General features: G+C 35.8%; 1 protein-coding gene across 5 annotated transcripts in view; it reads left to right on the top strand.

Annotated features, from left to right (window-relative positions):
- Window positions 1-16,221, top strand: part of CNTLN (centlein) — a 195,481-nt gene that overhangs the window by 92,133 nt on the left and 87,127 nt on the right. For 3 of the 5 annotated variants that reach the window (XM_051643115.1, XM_051643120.1, XM_051643116.1), the window contains exons 9-11: window positions 1,344-1,469; window positions 8,091-8,212; window positions 11,064-11,189. In XM_051643115.1, the coding sequence (XP_051499075.1) occupies window positions 1,344-1,469; window positions 8,091-8,212; window positions 11,064-11,189 (374 nt within the window). The remainder of the gene's footprint in view (window positions 1-1,343; window positions 1,470-8,090; window positions 8,213-11,063; window positions 11,190-16,221) is intronic. The other 2 variants (XM_051643118.1, XM_051643119.1) reach the window with 1 other exon arrangement.

Raw genomic sequence — 16,221 nt, forward strand, 5'->3', positions numbered from 1 at the left:
CTTAAATAGGAAATATTGCTTTAAATGTTCCTTGAAACTGTCTCCTAATTTCTTCTGCTATATAAAGGAACTGACGTGAATATACAAAAGATGTCCATTTGACATTCAGATTTTAAATGTACAATAATTCTTTCTAGACATCAGCTTTGATTTATGGTTGGGGGTTTTTTCCAACCTCATTCAAGCACATTTCAGAAGCAAAACAAACCCAAAACCAAATGACAAAAGCACCTTGGCAATATTTTAATTCTTGATTATATATAGTACTATTATTTTCTGGTATTTAATGGTATTTTTTTCTCCTTTTTGGAAACCCGTATGACTTAAGGTGGAACTGTGGTATACAGTGTCTTGTAAACATTTAATGCTGAAAGCTAATGGTCAAAGAAAAAGAATAGCAGTTGCTAATTAAGATTTCTTTTAATATTAAATCAATGTAATGGAATAGTAAAAGTGTTGAAATATATAGTATGCAGGAAGACTTTAACCTGAATTCCTTTTTTTTGTAGATCGGTTATTTTATAGTAAAAATGGCAGCATGTGTCCAGAATAATGATAATCTTAAGACTTTGTTTGACTTTATGTGTTTAAGTAATAGCATTTTACTTTATCAGTGTTAAGAGTGTGTTAGTATAACCCTGTCCTTAACCAAAGTTATTCAGAAAATCAGAAGTTCTAATGTGATGAGGTCTGTCTTGCTTTGCGATAAGGACATATGACTTAGAATGAACAAGAAAGCCGCCCAGTTTAAGTGTTACTTTTGCATATTCTTTCTCCAGATTGCTATATGAAGCTGTACATAATATAAACACATATTCTTGTCTCTAGTTAGTCACATTATAGTTAATGACCATATGGTCATTATGGTATAAGATCTACTGTCTGTTGTATTTATATTCCTCAAGCATATTGTTCCTTCAACTTCACAGTGTGTTAAACTATTTCAAAGGGAAAAAAATCCTTTCCCTCTTGTTTCTGGTTGTCCTATCAAGTGTAACCTTGGACCCTTATAGAGCAATTAGACCAGCCTCTATCCCCTCCTTTGTAATGAGGTTTCTTGCATTTCTGAGTCTATAACCCTTTAGTCTTCCCTAATGGGACATCATTATTCTGAAAGAAACAATGTAAATGTAAATGAATATTCTCATTAACGAGTCACAGAGAAACCTTTAGTGGTAGCGCTGTGGTAATTCTGCTTGTTATTTCTCTGGTATTCCATGCAGATTTTTTTTTTTTTTTATAATTCATTATTAGTATTCAAAATTACTTCTTCTTTAATTCTGCATGTCTTTCATAATCCGGTGTTCCAACTAGTTCAACCATGTCCTTGTTTTATTCTCCAGGAACCACCTGTGAAACGTTCAAGGTCTCTGTCCCCGAAGAGCTCTTTTAGAGAGTCAGAGGAGCTAAAGAGGCTTAAAATAGCTGAAAGGAAGATTGAAAACTTAGAGAAGACACTACAGCTAAAGGTGAATATTAAAAAACAAAACAAAACAAACCCCAACAAAACACAAAAAAACCCCACCCCTCTAGCTATAAGCTTGCATAGATGAAGATATACCAAAATAAACAGACATTTTAAAAATGCAAAATGCGCATATCTTTATGGACTGTAAGTGTGTTAGCATAAGAGAGCACTCTCCATTAGTTTGCTTTTTTCCTTTACTACAAGGAATCTTGTCTTGGTACTCCTGCAGTGCTGTAGAAGGCTAATTGGAACTGTCGTCAATAATACGTGCTTGTTAAATAAATTCTCAAAATTCGTGTCTGAGTGTATTCTGAGAAATTCATGTACTGTTACAGGAATAAAGTGAAGGTGAAAATACAAAGAATCTCTTTTTTTAATTTATTTTTTTTGCATGGTGAAGCCTGTATCTTAAAATGCTGAAGTCAGTTACTTGAATCAGAATTACCTCTTGTACTCTTAGAATTATTAATCAGAAGCTGTTGGTCTAACAAATTCTGTAAAAAAAAAACAACACAACAACAAAAACCAACCACAGCCAAATAACACCCCCTCCCCACCCTCAGTAGAAAAGCTTAATAGAGTATGCATTACAATTTCCTATTTTCCCCCATTTTATAGATTTTTGTTGGTTTGGTTTTTTACTTCAAAAATAGTACCTTTTGAATGGCCTGTTGGTTTAAAATTGCCCCTAAGAATGCAAATCCCCAGATACTAAGTAATGTTTTCTTAATTTTTTAATAATTTATACTCTTCACCTTTCCCCCTTTCTTCATTGTGTAAGTTTGTTCAGTTACAGTGTTTGAAAGATACTTCAAGTATATGTGGTATACAGCAGATCTGGCTATGTTGAACATGGTGTGATAAAAGTGAAAAAAATTGGGGAGTCCTATAAACCATAGTCTGGAGCTCCTACCTCCTGCTAAAAAGCACTCATATGTGATAAGTCAATTTTAGAAAAAATGCGAGTGGGAATTATATTTTAACAAAAATGGAAAAAGTTCATCACCCTGTATACTTTAGAGAGTTTAATGTAGTGTCTTAACATATGTAGATGTACAGGAAAGATGATTTAGACTTCAAATTCAGTTTTACAAGCCATCTTAGTCCTTGTTGCTGAAACTCAAAAGTTTGATTTTTTTGTTTGTTTTTTTTTGTCAGTATTCAGAAATCTAAGGTATGTCCTACCATCTCTACCCAAGGACTGGTCCTTTGGCAGGCCTTCATTTTGTTACTCTTAGTTGGCCTGCCAAGCACTGATGCTACAGATTATTCTGGCACTGTGGACTACAGCTGCACTGCTCTTACCAGCAAAGCTCACACATGAGTGTGTATGGTTACTGTCTTAAATGATAGTGTCCCCCATGTTTCTTTGTTTTCTTCTGGCAAGAGCAGTGAAAAGAAAAATTCTCTTTGTAATTTCTTCGGTTTAATATTAAGCATAATTTAGGAATCTGTGCAGCTTTATTATGTTGGAAGTGTGGGATCTCTATGACAGCTCTTAATCCGTGAGGTCTTTAAGGACTAAGTCTTATACCTCTCCCTGAAACTGAATATATGAGCTTCTTGCATTTTCTCTTGAAAATATACTTGGCTTCTTTTGCAAATGCTTTAATTGTTTTAAAAGAAGCTGTAGAGGCACAGGTCAACATATTAAAAGCTGTTGTGGCACTACGTTCAGGATTCAGTGAGGCTATTGCCAGTGTGATGGTGAACCCAGCTGTCATTAATATCAGAATAATTCTACTGCTATTGTATGATTTCTTGTTATATGCATCCTCTCAGGCATTGCTTCCAACAAAGAATAAGGTGTGTGATCAACATTTTCAAACTGGCACTTGCACCATTGCCTCCTCAAGCTAGCTGTTGACTAAATGATTACTTGAAATGTGCTTGCTCTATCAGTGAACATACTGATGTTGTCTATCCTGAAGATGAAATTGTGACTTCGTCCATCAGTCCTTCTGAAAAATTAGTAACAACTTGAAAAAAAAAAAAAAAAAAAAAGATGAACAGCTGTATTTATGTTTTTTCCAGGAACAAGAATACTTGATGCCCCAGTCAATATTACAAAGAACCAGAAAAGTGCAAGGTCCCCTTCATAGGATTTTCCAGTTCTTCTCAGCTGACTAATTTCTGACCAACGAAAGCTGGCTCTTACTGTCTTTATTGTTAATAGAGTAATAGTGTACATTCACAGTGTCCATTATTTTGGCTCAGAACCAGCTCAGTTTCTGCACTAACACAGCATGCTTGATTGCACTCTTGTTTAGAGAAGGGAATAGCAAAGTAAATAAGAAAATGTAATGGATTTTGAACAATGACTTAGAAAGGTCTGAAGTATAAATACACCCATCTACTATTGGAAATGAGTAGTTTTGTTGCTGAGTTAGATAAATGATATATAATAAGAATATGTTCTCTTCTCTCTTATTAAGTTGCTAGTACTGCGATTCCTGGCGTAGCCTAGAGGAGATATTCCTGGCTTTAGCTGGGCAGTGGATTCAAGCTTGAGCACAGGAAGTTCCACCTCAACATGAGGAAGAACTTCTTTACTGTGAGGGTTATGAAGAGCTGGAACAGGCTCCCCAGTGAGGTTGTGGAGTCTCCTTCTCTGGAGACTTTCAAGACCTGTCTGGATGCCTTTTTGAGTGATCTGCCCTAGTTGGTTTTTTGTGTGTGTTGTGGCTTTTTTGTTTGTTTGTTTGTTGTGTTGGGTTTTTTTAATTATTCTTTTGGTCCTGCTTTGGCACAGGGGGGTTGGACTCAATGATGATCAGAGGTCCTTTCCAACCCTTAATATTACATCTATCTATCTATCTATCTCTCTATCTATCTATCTATCTATCTATCTATCTATCTATCTATCTATTTATTTATTTTAGTTCTAGTATTTGGAAAGAATAAGAGCTACGTCAATCAGTCTTTAGGGTCACCTTAACACTTGTTTATGTGAAAGAGGGCACACTAATATTTACTTTAGATTTCATATATAGTCCTGTTCCAAGTATGGTGTTCAGATGCCAAAAATATATTAATATTGTGGCTTTTCAACATAACTACTTGTAGAAAAAAGTATTTTTGTAATGTCAGGTTCCTCACTTCTTGTCAGTATAAGACTAATCAAAAAATTGAATCAGTATGTTTTTAAATTCCATTTTAGTTAAATATTTGCTGTATCAGAACTTGTTACAGGTCAATTTTAAGAAAATTTTGAAGTACTGATTAGAATATTCTGGCTTGCCTGAACTGCCTGCAAATAACAGCATGCCTTTTTTCCTAGGAGGCTGGGTTCTTCCTCCTGCAGATTGGACTTTATCTTTTGGTCTTTAATTATTGCATGGGAAGTACTATAGCATCTCAGTGGAGAGCTGGAGGATATCCTGGAAATCCAGCACTGCTAGAGGGAGCTCAGTATAGGGGCCATTCTTCTTCAATGTCTTTATCAATTGTCTGGATGGAGGGGATCGAGTGCACCCTCAGTAAGTTTACAGACAACACCAAATTGGGTGGGAGTGTTGATCTGCTTGAGGGTAGGAAGGCTCTGCAGAAGGTCCATAGATCCTTACTCAATACAGATTTCTAAAATATTTTTGTTCACGGTATTAAGTAGCAACTAGACGGAACAGAATCAAATGCCTTAGAGAAGATATTAAAGCTGCTGAATTTTGTTTGTTTGTTTGTTTTTTCTAAATGACAAAATAAATAATTTCTATAAAGTTTAAATATGAGATTTACTTCTGTGTTTACAGTGAATTCTAGGAATATGCTCAGTTACTTCCTAGGAATATAAATTACTTCAATAGTAAATCAAAAGTTGATTACATGAGGTTTTATTACAATAACTGAGTGTTTCAAATTTTACTCAAGTCTTTATAAATCAAATTTATAAATTGGTTATAGTCGGACTTGGTGATCTTAGAGATCTTTTCCAACTGTGACAATTCTGTGATCCTGTGAAACCTGGAGAGGCTGGATCAATGGGCCGAGGTTAATTGTCTGACATTCAACAAGGCCAAATGTCAGGTCTCAACAACCCCATTCAATGGTACAGGCTTGGGGAAGAGTGGCTGGAAAGCTGCCCAGATGAAAAGGACCCTTGGGTATTGGTTGACAGCTGGCTGAATGTCAAGCAGCAGTGTGCTCAGGTGACCAAGAAGGCCAACAGTATCCTGGCTTGTATCAGCAATAGTGTGGCCAGCGATTGTTCCTCTGTACTCTGCACTGGTGAGACTTCACCTCGAGTACTCTGTTCAGTTCTGGGCCCCTCACTACAAGAAGGACATAGAGGTGCTGGAGCAGGTCCGTAGAAGGACAGCAAAGATGGTAAAGGGTCTGGAGAACATGTCTTATGAGGAGCATCTGATGGAACTGGTGATGTTTAGCCTGGAGAAAAGGAAGCTGAGGGGAGAACTTATCCTCTATAGCCACCTGAAAGCTGATTGTAATGAGGTGGGTGTCAGTCTCTTCTCCCAAGAAGCAAGTGATAGGATGAGAGAAAAGTTGTGCCATGGGAGGTTTACATTAAATATTAGGAAAAATTTCGTCATTGAAAAGGGCTGTCAGGCACTGGAACAGGCTGTCCAGGGAAGTGGTACAGTCACCATGCCTTGAGGTATTTAAAAGATTTGTAGATGTGGTGCTCAGGGACATGGTTTAGTGGTGGACTTGGCAGTGCTGGGTTAAAGGCTGGACTTGATACTGAAAATCTTTTCTAACCTTAAAGATTCTGTGATACTATGGTTGTTCTGTGCTATTTCTGTCAATATATAGAAAACTGTAAAAGACAGTATATTTATAAAAAATTATAATGTAATTCAATCGGAAAGAGATGAAACTAACTGAGATTATGAAATTTACATTGTAAATTTGAGGTTCTGAAGTGTTTAATCATTGAATTGAAATGAATTATTAGTACATTTAATTGTGTAATTTCTGTTTCTGTGAGAGCAGAGCAACCGGTAAGGGAAGGGAATAATTGGAATTTAATGGGTAATGGGTCAGGTAACCAATAATAGAAGTGTAGATTCATAAATAGGAAAGGCCAAATTCTACACTTGATTGCATCTCTGAGAGGGCATTTAGTAAACTTCTGAGGATTTATGCTGAATATACTATTTTCCAGTACCTTATCAGACTTGATAATTTTTCACTAGCATTATCAAACAATCTAAGAACAAGGATTTCATTAACATCTCTTAAAAGCCCAGCATCTAATTGGATAGTGTATTGGTATTGTAGTGTCAAGTAAAGCTTGGCAATAATCTCTGTGTCCCTTGTCATAGAACTGTCCTGCTACTTGTGTTTAAATGAGCCACTTAAAACCAGTCAAATGTATTCTAAGTAATTCCAAATTTATAAATGTATCTAGTTTAGAGTTTGTTTCAGAAAAAAAAAAATCACTACTTTGAGAAAGGATTCAACAGTAAAATCACTTCAGTACCTGCTTCTATACCTAAATCTGCTTTTTCTTTTACATGAGTCACTTCAAGAAAACTTTTGGAATTCTATGTCTAGTGGCATTGAAAATGTTAGCTGCTATTTTTTCAGCTTTGTGTATGCATCACAAAAGTTGAACTATGTTTTAGAAGCCAGGCTCAGCCCGTGTACTTAATAGTTAGCACTACTGTAGAAACCCTTCCCATGTTTTTATTGCTTGCAGCTTTGGCTATTGGTATATCTTATTTATTGACTGATGCTGAAAAGCCCTCCTTACATATGAGGAATAAATGCTTGGAAATAAAGTATTGTGATTTCCTTAGATATTAAGGAACATGTTCTGTAGTTACCCTACAAGCAGAGCTCCCATTGAACTGGAAATGAAGCACTGAGAGCAAATTTGACTGCAGGATAATGTCTGGTGAATTCTTTATTGCTGTGTGCTGAAATTTGACTTGCTTTATACTGTGGAATGTCCTCTTAATGCTAATTTTTCAGAGAAGTGTTTTTTTGTGTGGTTTTTTTTCTTCTTTTTTTTTTTTTAACTTTCATGATGTTATCCCGTGGTATAAATCTTACTTTTCATTCTCTAAGAAGTACATTTTTTCATATGATTTTGTTATATAAAAAGCTATTGCAGATTTTTTTTTTATTTCTTGTTTGTTACCTAGGTAGAGGACACAGTCTTGGTATTGCAGGCTTATATAAATTCACATAAATAAATGAGTACATGAGGAAATCCTGCAGCCATTTCAATTTAGGTGTTTTGATGTGGACTTCAGTGGGGCCAGTGTTTTCCTTGAAAACACATAGATTAGATTTCTATGGGAAAAAAAGAAAGAGAAAAGGAGTTCAGAGGTAAAGGCAGTGCCAGTAATCCTTTTCAGTGTGTATATTTCTAGGTGTATTAGGTCAATGCATTCACAGGTTGAAAACAGACGTTTTAGTAGTGAATTCTGAAAAACTTCTGAGAAGCATGAAATAATATTTACGTAAATTTTGCCAAATTAGCAGTATTTGCCAGAGTAGCCCTAAGGAAAAATTTTCCCTCAGGGATTGTGTTCTTTCTATTTAGTTTTCTGAGGCTTTTAATAGTTACTTACAAAGAACATTTGTTTCACGTGATCTGTGTGAAAGTCTCTTACATTTTGCCCAACTCTCATTTTATTTTTCTGGTGGTATACAGACTCGAGAAACTGATGAACTAAGAGCAGCCCATGAAAAACGCAAAGAGAGGCTGCAGATGTTACAGACCAACTACAGAGCACTAAAAGAGCAATTAAAGCAGTGGGAAGAGTGTGATAGCAGGTAAGTTACATAGCTCATTAAAAACATTTCCGTTAAACAAGAAGTCTGCGAAGAAGTATTATATAGGTATTCAAAAGAGAATTTGATTTGGAGGAAGGAGCTACTATGTGGTGATCAAGACTATCCTTTGTTAAAGCAGCATTCATGGCATACCCCTTATGTAAGAAAAATTACATTTGCAAGCCAGAATAAAAGGTATTGAGCTAAGACCTGGACTTACTTTATTTAGGATCTCATTGTGACTGAGTCTGTCCAGTACTAGGGGGGCTGCTTATTTTTGCTTGCCTAATTCCCCAGTCAATTAATGTGTTGGCTGTGTATGTTGTTAATTTTCTATAATAGAACAATTGTTCCTTGTATTTCCAATAGTTTTAAAAAATTATTGTATTCCTTATACAAAGCAGAAATAACAACCTGTTTAACATATAGCAGTTGAAGCATTAACTGAAGCTAATACCTTTCTTAACAGGGGAGCAAAAAATACGTGCGTGAAAGGCAGGGTGCTTTCATCTGCTAAATAATTATAAAGTCAATTATTTCTGATCATTCTACAAAAATATTGCAGTAATACATCTTTATTAATGGAAAGAAGACTCAAAATTTGCACCAAATTTAAAATGCTGATATTGACTGCATAATATATTTTTCTTCCTATAATATTCTATGTGTAATTTTCCCTTAAATTGTATACAGAACAGTGAACATTTTCTGCAGATTTTTTTTTTTTTTTTAATTCCGTAGCAGAGAGTTAGGATTTTTGGTAAAGAGACATATTTGGAGGTATGAAGACATGTCTTATTACTTCAATTGTGAGATGCCGCTGAGGTAGTTTTTCAAGCTTTGCTTCAATAAAGTAGTTTGAGTAGGTTCTTAAGTCCTGGTGGCTTTAGCAGGACGTAAGTGTGCACCTACCATTTAGTAAATACGTACGTGTTTTAATAAAAATAGTTCTTTTTTTTTAATTAGAGCAATGCTACCAAATCTTGATATAAACTTTGTATCTCTCTCTAACTGAAAACTGAGTCACAGAAATTGCTGAAAAACTGATAGCCGTTCAGAGTGTCCAGGGTGAAATAAAGGGTTCTACTGTGAATGATAAACTGTCCCTCATATATAAACAATGCCTTGGTCTATCTGAGTAGATTTGCATTGCTTTGTAATACTATGGCATTTCCTTAATAGTTGTTTGTCTTAAACAAAAAACGCATGGGTGAAAATAGTGTTAAAGAACATATTTACTACAGGCATTGTTAGTACAGAAAGATTTTTTTAAAATATCAAAGTGTAAATAATGAATCTATTTATTTAAATTATAATGAAAATGTTTTCTGTATTTAGGAATAGCATGGATGATTTTATCTTGTAGGTTACTGTTTTAAATTTGGTGCAAGCTGGAAATTACTGAAACATACTGAATGATAGTTACTTTATGCAATGATATAATTTAATTCTGTGTCTAAAGCAAAGTCGGCATTCATAGTCTACTGAGACACCAGGCTGAAAAGATAAATACAAAAAGTCAGTGTAGATAAAGACAGTAAAATCTAACTTGATATGCAGTGAAACACTCAAGTGTTCTAGTTCTGATAGTCAAAAAAAAAAAAAAAAAAAAAAAGGAAGAAAAGGGGAAAAGAGACAAAAGCAACTTCTGTTTCTGTTTAAAATAAATGAAACTTCCTTGTGTCCTGTCAGGAATGGATTTGGGAAAAGTAGATCTTGGGTAAGGTGTAATACTAAAGCTTTCTTTGTTCATATCTTGGTTTTTTTTCCTGTAATTAAGATGAGCTGAAAATGGCAGGTTTTTGATAATTTTTGTCATCAGAACAGAATTATAAGAAACCATCACACTAGAAGGGAGTTTTTTTTTTTCCTTTTTCATAGGCTTAAACAAAGGAGAGAAGCCAAGACACAAATAACAGTCTGTAAATTGTTATGTATTACACTGTTATTTTGTTATCTCAAAAAGCTTTATATCATGGGTGCAATGTAAATTATGCCGTAAGAACTCAGTATCAGGTACTTAGGTGGCACTTCTAATCCTCTGTAGGTGATGAAGGGCCCCATTCTTTCTGATTGTTCATAGATTAGAATCTGTGATGACTTGATGAGACCTAATTCCTCTGTCAGTGTACATACAACTTCCACTGACATACATGACTGCAAAGACGATGGGGGCCTTATCAGGTTAGCACATTCTTTGAGAGTTTATTTCTATGCCCAGCAGGAATTTAAATTGCAGAGATATTTTAATTAATTTTAAATGTATTTCTAAAAACAATGTTCATATCTTATATCACTAAAATACATAAAATATTTTAATTACAGAAAAACTGTGGAATATTTTAATTTTCTGTGCTTCTAAATTCAGTATGCTTTTTCCTCATGCATCATCTTAGCATTCAATAGCTTTTTCTCTCATGAAACAGTATATCAACACTTTAATTTAGGATGGACATTAGTGCAACTTCCAGATCGGTTTTCAGGGGCATTAGGGCAGCTGTTGGCTCTCCCTTTTTTTTTTTTTAAGAGATTGTGTGACCATTTCACAGGCTGTTTTCTCATACAAGTATTGTAAGGAATTTTGAAAGAATGAATGCATGTTACAATGCCACGTGTCACTTGAGAGCCATGGTGCCATACTAGCACAATTTCTGTCTAAAACTACATCACTGAACTTATCTGTAATAGCACATGTAAGATTTTATGCCTCACAAAATGTATACATCATACAAGATTTACATTCAGTAGCTACCCCAGTTTAAACTTTTTCTGAAAGCAAAGGTGCTTTTATTCTTTTGGTCCTAAAATGTAAATATTTGACAGCAAACAACCTCTTTTTACTCATGAACAGGATTGAAAGTGGTAAAAACAGATACCAGCATGCTGACCCCTGTCAGCTTTGTGAGGATGATTGTGGTGCTGGGTGGAATGAACTGGCTTTTTTCAAAAGGGAGCACAAAAAGCTGTTGATCGAAAAGTAAGTTTGTTTTTTAAATCGTGTTTATATAAAGACACATTCTTCTATTTTTTTAATATTTTTTTTTCTGCAGGTAGTGCTTTGTAGGCCACATAAGGCGAATTCTTTGCATAATTCCAAGATAAAACCATCCTTCACCAAAAGCAGAAAAGGAAAACATCAGCTCTTTTTTTCCCCTTTTTTTCCCCCTCTCTTAAATCAGTGACAAGTTACAAGTTTGCTAGCACTAACAGAAACTGTATTCCATGATCTAGGGATTGTGTTAATTAATGTGGCTCTCATCTGTTGGAGGTGTCGCTCTTCATTAGCCTGTATTTTACACACTGCCGTGCTTCATTTTTGGAATGAGGTGGTGAGGGGATAACCTAGCCAGCCATCCTTGTTTGATCTCAGTGATACATACACAATGCAGAATGCCTCAGCTCTCTTGGTTCCCTGCCCTGTCCTGCTAATCCCAGCTGAGCTCATTATGGTGTAGCCTTGCTGCTACTCCTGGAGCCAGAGCTGTCCAAGCTAATTACTGGTAGCAGCAGAGCTGCCTGTTAAGGGTCTGGTGTGGATCTGCTAACATGGTCCTTGGTAGTGACCTGCAAAAAGCACGAGGGATTTGTTCTCTTTCTTGCTGTGCACAGCCTGTCCTTTGGGTTTAGTGCTGATCCCTTCACACAGCTCTTTTAGCTGTAGTAAGTGTAAAACTTGGTGAAGGAAACTCTTACTTTAGAAAACACACAGTTTGCTACTTTGATCTCATAATTCATAGGCTATTATACTCAGCCAGGAAAAGTAAGAAAATGTCCTTTTATACTAGACAGAAGGAAGTTAGTATAATTAGCCCTTTGCTGGTATTTAACACTTGCTGTTATTCAAGTTGATTTTTTTTTTTTATTTAAGAATCAAGACATCATAGAAACTTTTATTCAGACTTCGTTTTTGTCAGCATTAAAGAAAATGTTTTCCCCGTGGGTCACAACATAAACTGATTTTGTGGAGATACCATGAAGGCTGCTATCACAGGATTTCAACAGCTGCAAATTGTTTTGTAGTATGTAAATCCCTGTGTTACCTATAAGCTGCTTTAGCATATTACATACAGTATTGCCAGTAGCTGTGTTGCATGGGATATTCTTATATCCACCAGTTAAAATTGTGTGCCTGTGCTTGTCACTTCATTGTCACATCTTTATTTGCTGTTTTGAAACTATCATAACAAATTACCACATCTACTTCGTTGTTTTGGTTTGGTTTGGTTTTTATGTAGTAAGGAGCACTTTCTTGCCATACATGTAATTGCAGTTGTAATTCTCCTTCCATCACTAATCCACCCATGCACCACAGGCAACAGTAACTCAGGAGTAGTTATGTATGCCTCTGCTTTTCACCCAAAGCCGTGAAAAAGATTGCGTATGTATTGTGCACCTCCTGAATGCTGTTGGACTTGGACTGTTTCTCTAGGTCTCCTGTGCAGTCACATTTATGGGGAACACTTCTATGCATAGTAAATTGCAAATCAGTGACCCTGACTAGCTTGTGATAAAGTGACATGAGCAAAGAGTTGAGCATTTCAAAATAGATAATTTTTAAGTCAAAATGGGTTCTTAAAATTCTTCATAGTACTTAGTAAGAAGCTAATGCAATGTTGTGATCATTAAGGTGAAGGGTTTAGGTGCTTTTAACTCCTTATGGGAAACATAGCTTATTAGCTGAATTAAGGAAAGACTGAATACATAACGCCTGTCCTTTTTATCTGTTTTCAGCATCTGCCTGTAATAACGATTGTCTTTCATTTGTTGAAGCAAGTCAGTATTTCAAGATCTGAGCTAAGTTTCTGAAGAAAGTCAATATTAGTACACTTTTTATGTCTGTTGATAGGAATTCTTTATATTGCATGCTTACTTTCTTAAGGTCTGTGGATAAAGACATGGCCTACAGAGTTGTATCAGTTACTCATATGTGTGATTTTACAAGCACTGTAAGTAAATCAGGTTAGCCCTGAGGTCACGTTTAATGTGATAGACTGGATCGGTTGTTTGCTTAATTTAGCTTGATTTAGAACTTGTATAAGTCAAATCCAGTGCAGCATTGCTTAAAGAAGAGTGTCTGTGTAAGGATTTTATATTGGTTTAAGTCTATTTTAACTTTAAATATTTATAATTTCTTTTAGTAACGAGGCCAGAGAGGAAACATTAGGAAAACAGAAGTATTTGTTGTTTGTTTATTTGTTTTACCTACAAGGAAGATTTTTCCTTCCCTCCTCCCTTCCTTTCCTCTCTTCCTCTCTTCTTTCCAGTGGTAGAACAGTGACATAGTCTTTAATATTGCTCTGAAAATATATAGGTAATAAATAGAGTATGGCATAAAACCAAGGAAAGATAAATTATTTTTAAACTTGGCTATTAAGTGCTAAGTGTTGTCTTACTTTATATAGAATTGTATTAATAGACAGATCCTTCCACATTATGCAGATTCATCTTTGTACCTGTATTGTTTGGATTTTGCTGAAATTCTGGGTAAATTAGTATGCAGCATGTCCAATTGAACTGCTACTGAATTGCAATCTAGCTAATTTAAACTACTTTGTCAATTTAATATTAAATTCGTGTTTGCCAAAGTATAGGGTTAACTCGTCCCTTTGGCCATTATGTGCAGGCTTTGTAAAGGTATAGTTTAGAGGGATTGTACATAAACTATTGTGGAAGCTTTACAGTTTTACTTCTTTAATTCTGGATTACTTTGTAGGAGAACTTTGATACCAGCAATTGATACCAGCAGCACCGAGTTATTTGAAGTAGTACATTCTTAAACATAATGACTTACATCATAATATCTTTTCTCACAGCTAACTGGAAATCGGTTGTCCTTATGATGTGTTTATATGCAGCTAGTGACAAGAAAGAAAACTTTATAAAGTGAAAGAGATAGCCACCTCATTCATAGAACCTCTGGTAGTCATTCTTCCCTTTGAGTGCTTGAGTAGCTGTGCATGTCCTCCATGTAGGAAATATGCTCAGGATATTTGAAACATGTAGAATCACTGCCAGCTTGGTAGCAAACTAGGTGTTTAATAGAGGTTTCTTATTAGCTTTATCATTTTTAGAAAAACAGGGCCTCATGATTTCTGCTTTCCTTATTCTTCATAGAATCAAAGCAACAGTTCTGTGCCCCATGTAGTGGTATCTCTCCAGCCAGTTCCCAGGAATCTAACTTGGGACCAGACACAGCATGTCGTGCTTCTTTCCTTTTCTAGCTATCTGAATGCGTATGGTAGAGGAAAGCTAAATTTACTCATCTGGAATAATGGCAGTAAGAAACACAAACCTAGGCTTTATTACTTTTATTAGTTGTTCTGCTTCTTATGTCTGTTTTTTTTGTTTGATTTTGTTTTTTTATTTGGTTTTCATAGAGAACCTGCTGAAAAAATTTGGTTTTGATCACCTTGGCAATCTCTTCGGCTAAACAGGAAATATGTGGTCATCAGAGACTTTTAGTTTGTAAACCTCCATTGTTGTGTGCAACATCCAGATACCACAGCAGTTTCTGTCTTTGTTACACTAAAAAATCTATGTCATGTACCAAATTAGTTTGGAAAAAAAGTGCATTCACGCTACATCAGTGTTAAGAAGTGTCACCTACAGAGCATAGCCCTTCTCACATAGGCTCTGTCTCTGTAAAGTAATAATTTTGTTCTTCAGTTTTAGGAGTGCTGGGAAATAGCAGTCTTCTTACTGCAAAATACTTAAGGGCTCAGCACTCTTGTTTACTTTGTACTAAAATTAGTAATTTTATACTACAAAGCCAAATATAGTTAAACTAATGATATATATGTATTTCTCTAGATTTGAGGTGGATGAAAAGATTGCTAAATCTAAATTACCACCTTTCATTCTACTGAAAACTATTAGAAGCTAGATTCTGCAGATGGTCACAGGGGGTTCTGACAACAGCGTATGATCACTGCCTGGACTCATCATTGCTCAGTGGAAATGACACTTAGGCTCCAGTGTGAGAACTTGAAACTGCATTTTTTGGCTGAAAGTACTACAAAGAATTTAAAATGTAAGAAAACAGCATCATTATTGATACTACAGGATGCCATTTTTAAAAGATGCTTTTAAAGGACCGAATTCAGAACTATAAAGGCCACATGAAGTCATTTAGGGGCTTTTGCATAATTAACTTACATGGCTTGTTTTGTGAAGAGAATGATTTCCTCTTTTTTAGCAAGCTGCCAGTTACATTTTCACAAGGCACCGTGTCAGCTACTTGAAACAAATATGTTATTGTTTTCAAATGAGTGTAATCTGTCAGGGCTGATGAGACTAATTATCTTTAATTGTTAAGCTTGTCTCTTGAACTTTTCTTACCTGTGTGCACCAGATCTTGTAATTTCCTGCATCGTAGCTAACAGAGAAATCTGGTTGCTTACTGTGTTTATGGAAATCAGATGTGTTGATGTTTTTGCTTTTTCTTCCTTATTATGGAAATAAGCAGAAACAGAGGGATAATATTTGCTCATTATTAAACAGGAGAGGTGAACAAGTCACCAGCAATGCTGAAAGGTCAGAGGTCCTCAAGACCTTCTTCACTGCTGTCTTTACCAGTGCTGTTGGGTCCCAGGTCACAGAAACAGAAGTCCAGGTTGACGCAGACACCAACCTGCTGTCAGTGAAGGAAGAGCTGGTGTGTCAACTATTACAGGAGCTTGACCCATACAAATCGATGGGCCCAGATGCCATCCACCCTAGACTGTTGAGAAAGCTTCTGATGTCGTTTCAAAGCCACACTCCATAATCTTTGAGAAGTCATGGAGATTGGGAGATGTCCTTGAAGAGTGGAGGACGGCTAATGTCACCCCCATCTATAAGAAGGGTTCAAAGGAGGACCCAGGTAATTACAGATCCATTAGCCCAGTCCCTGGGAAAGTCATGGAGCAAATCCTCCTGGGGACAGTCACAAGTCAATTGAAGCACGTGATTGGGAAAAGCCAACATGGATTTATCAGGGGCAAATTGTGCTTGACAAACCTGATCACCTT

The sequence above is a fragment of the Apus apus genome, chromosome Z (assembly GCF_020740795.1).
Source record: "Apus apus isolate bApuApu2 chromosome Z, bApuApu2.pri.cur, whole genome shotgun sequence".
Taxonomy (NCBI): Eukaryota; Metazoa; Chordata; class Aves; order Apodiformes; family Apodidae; genus Apus; species Apus apus.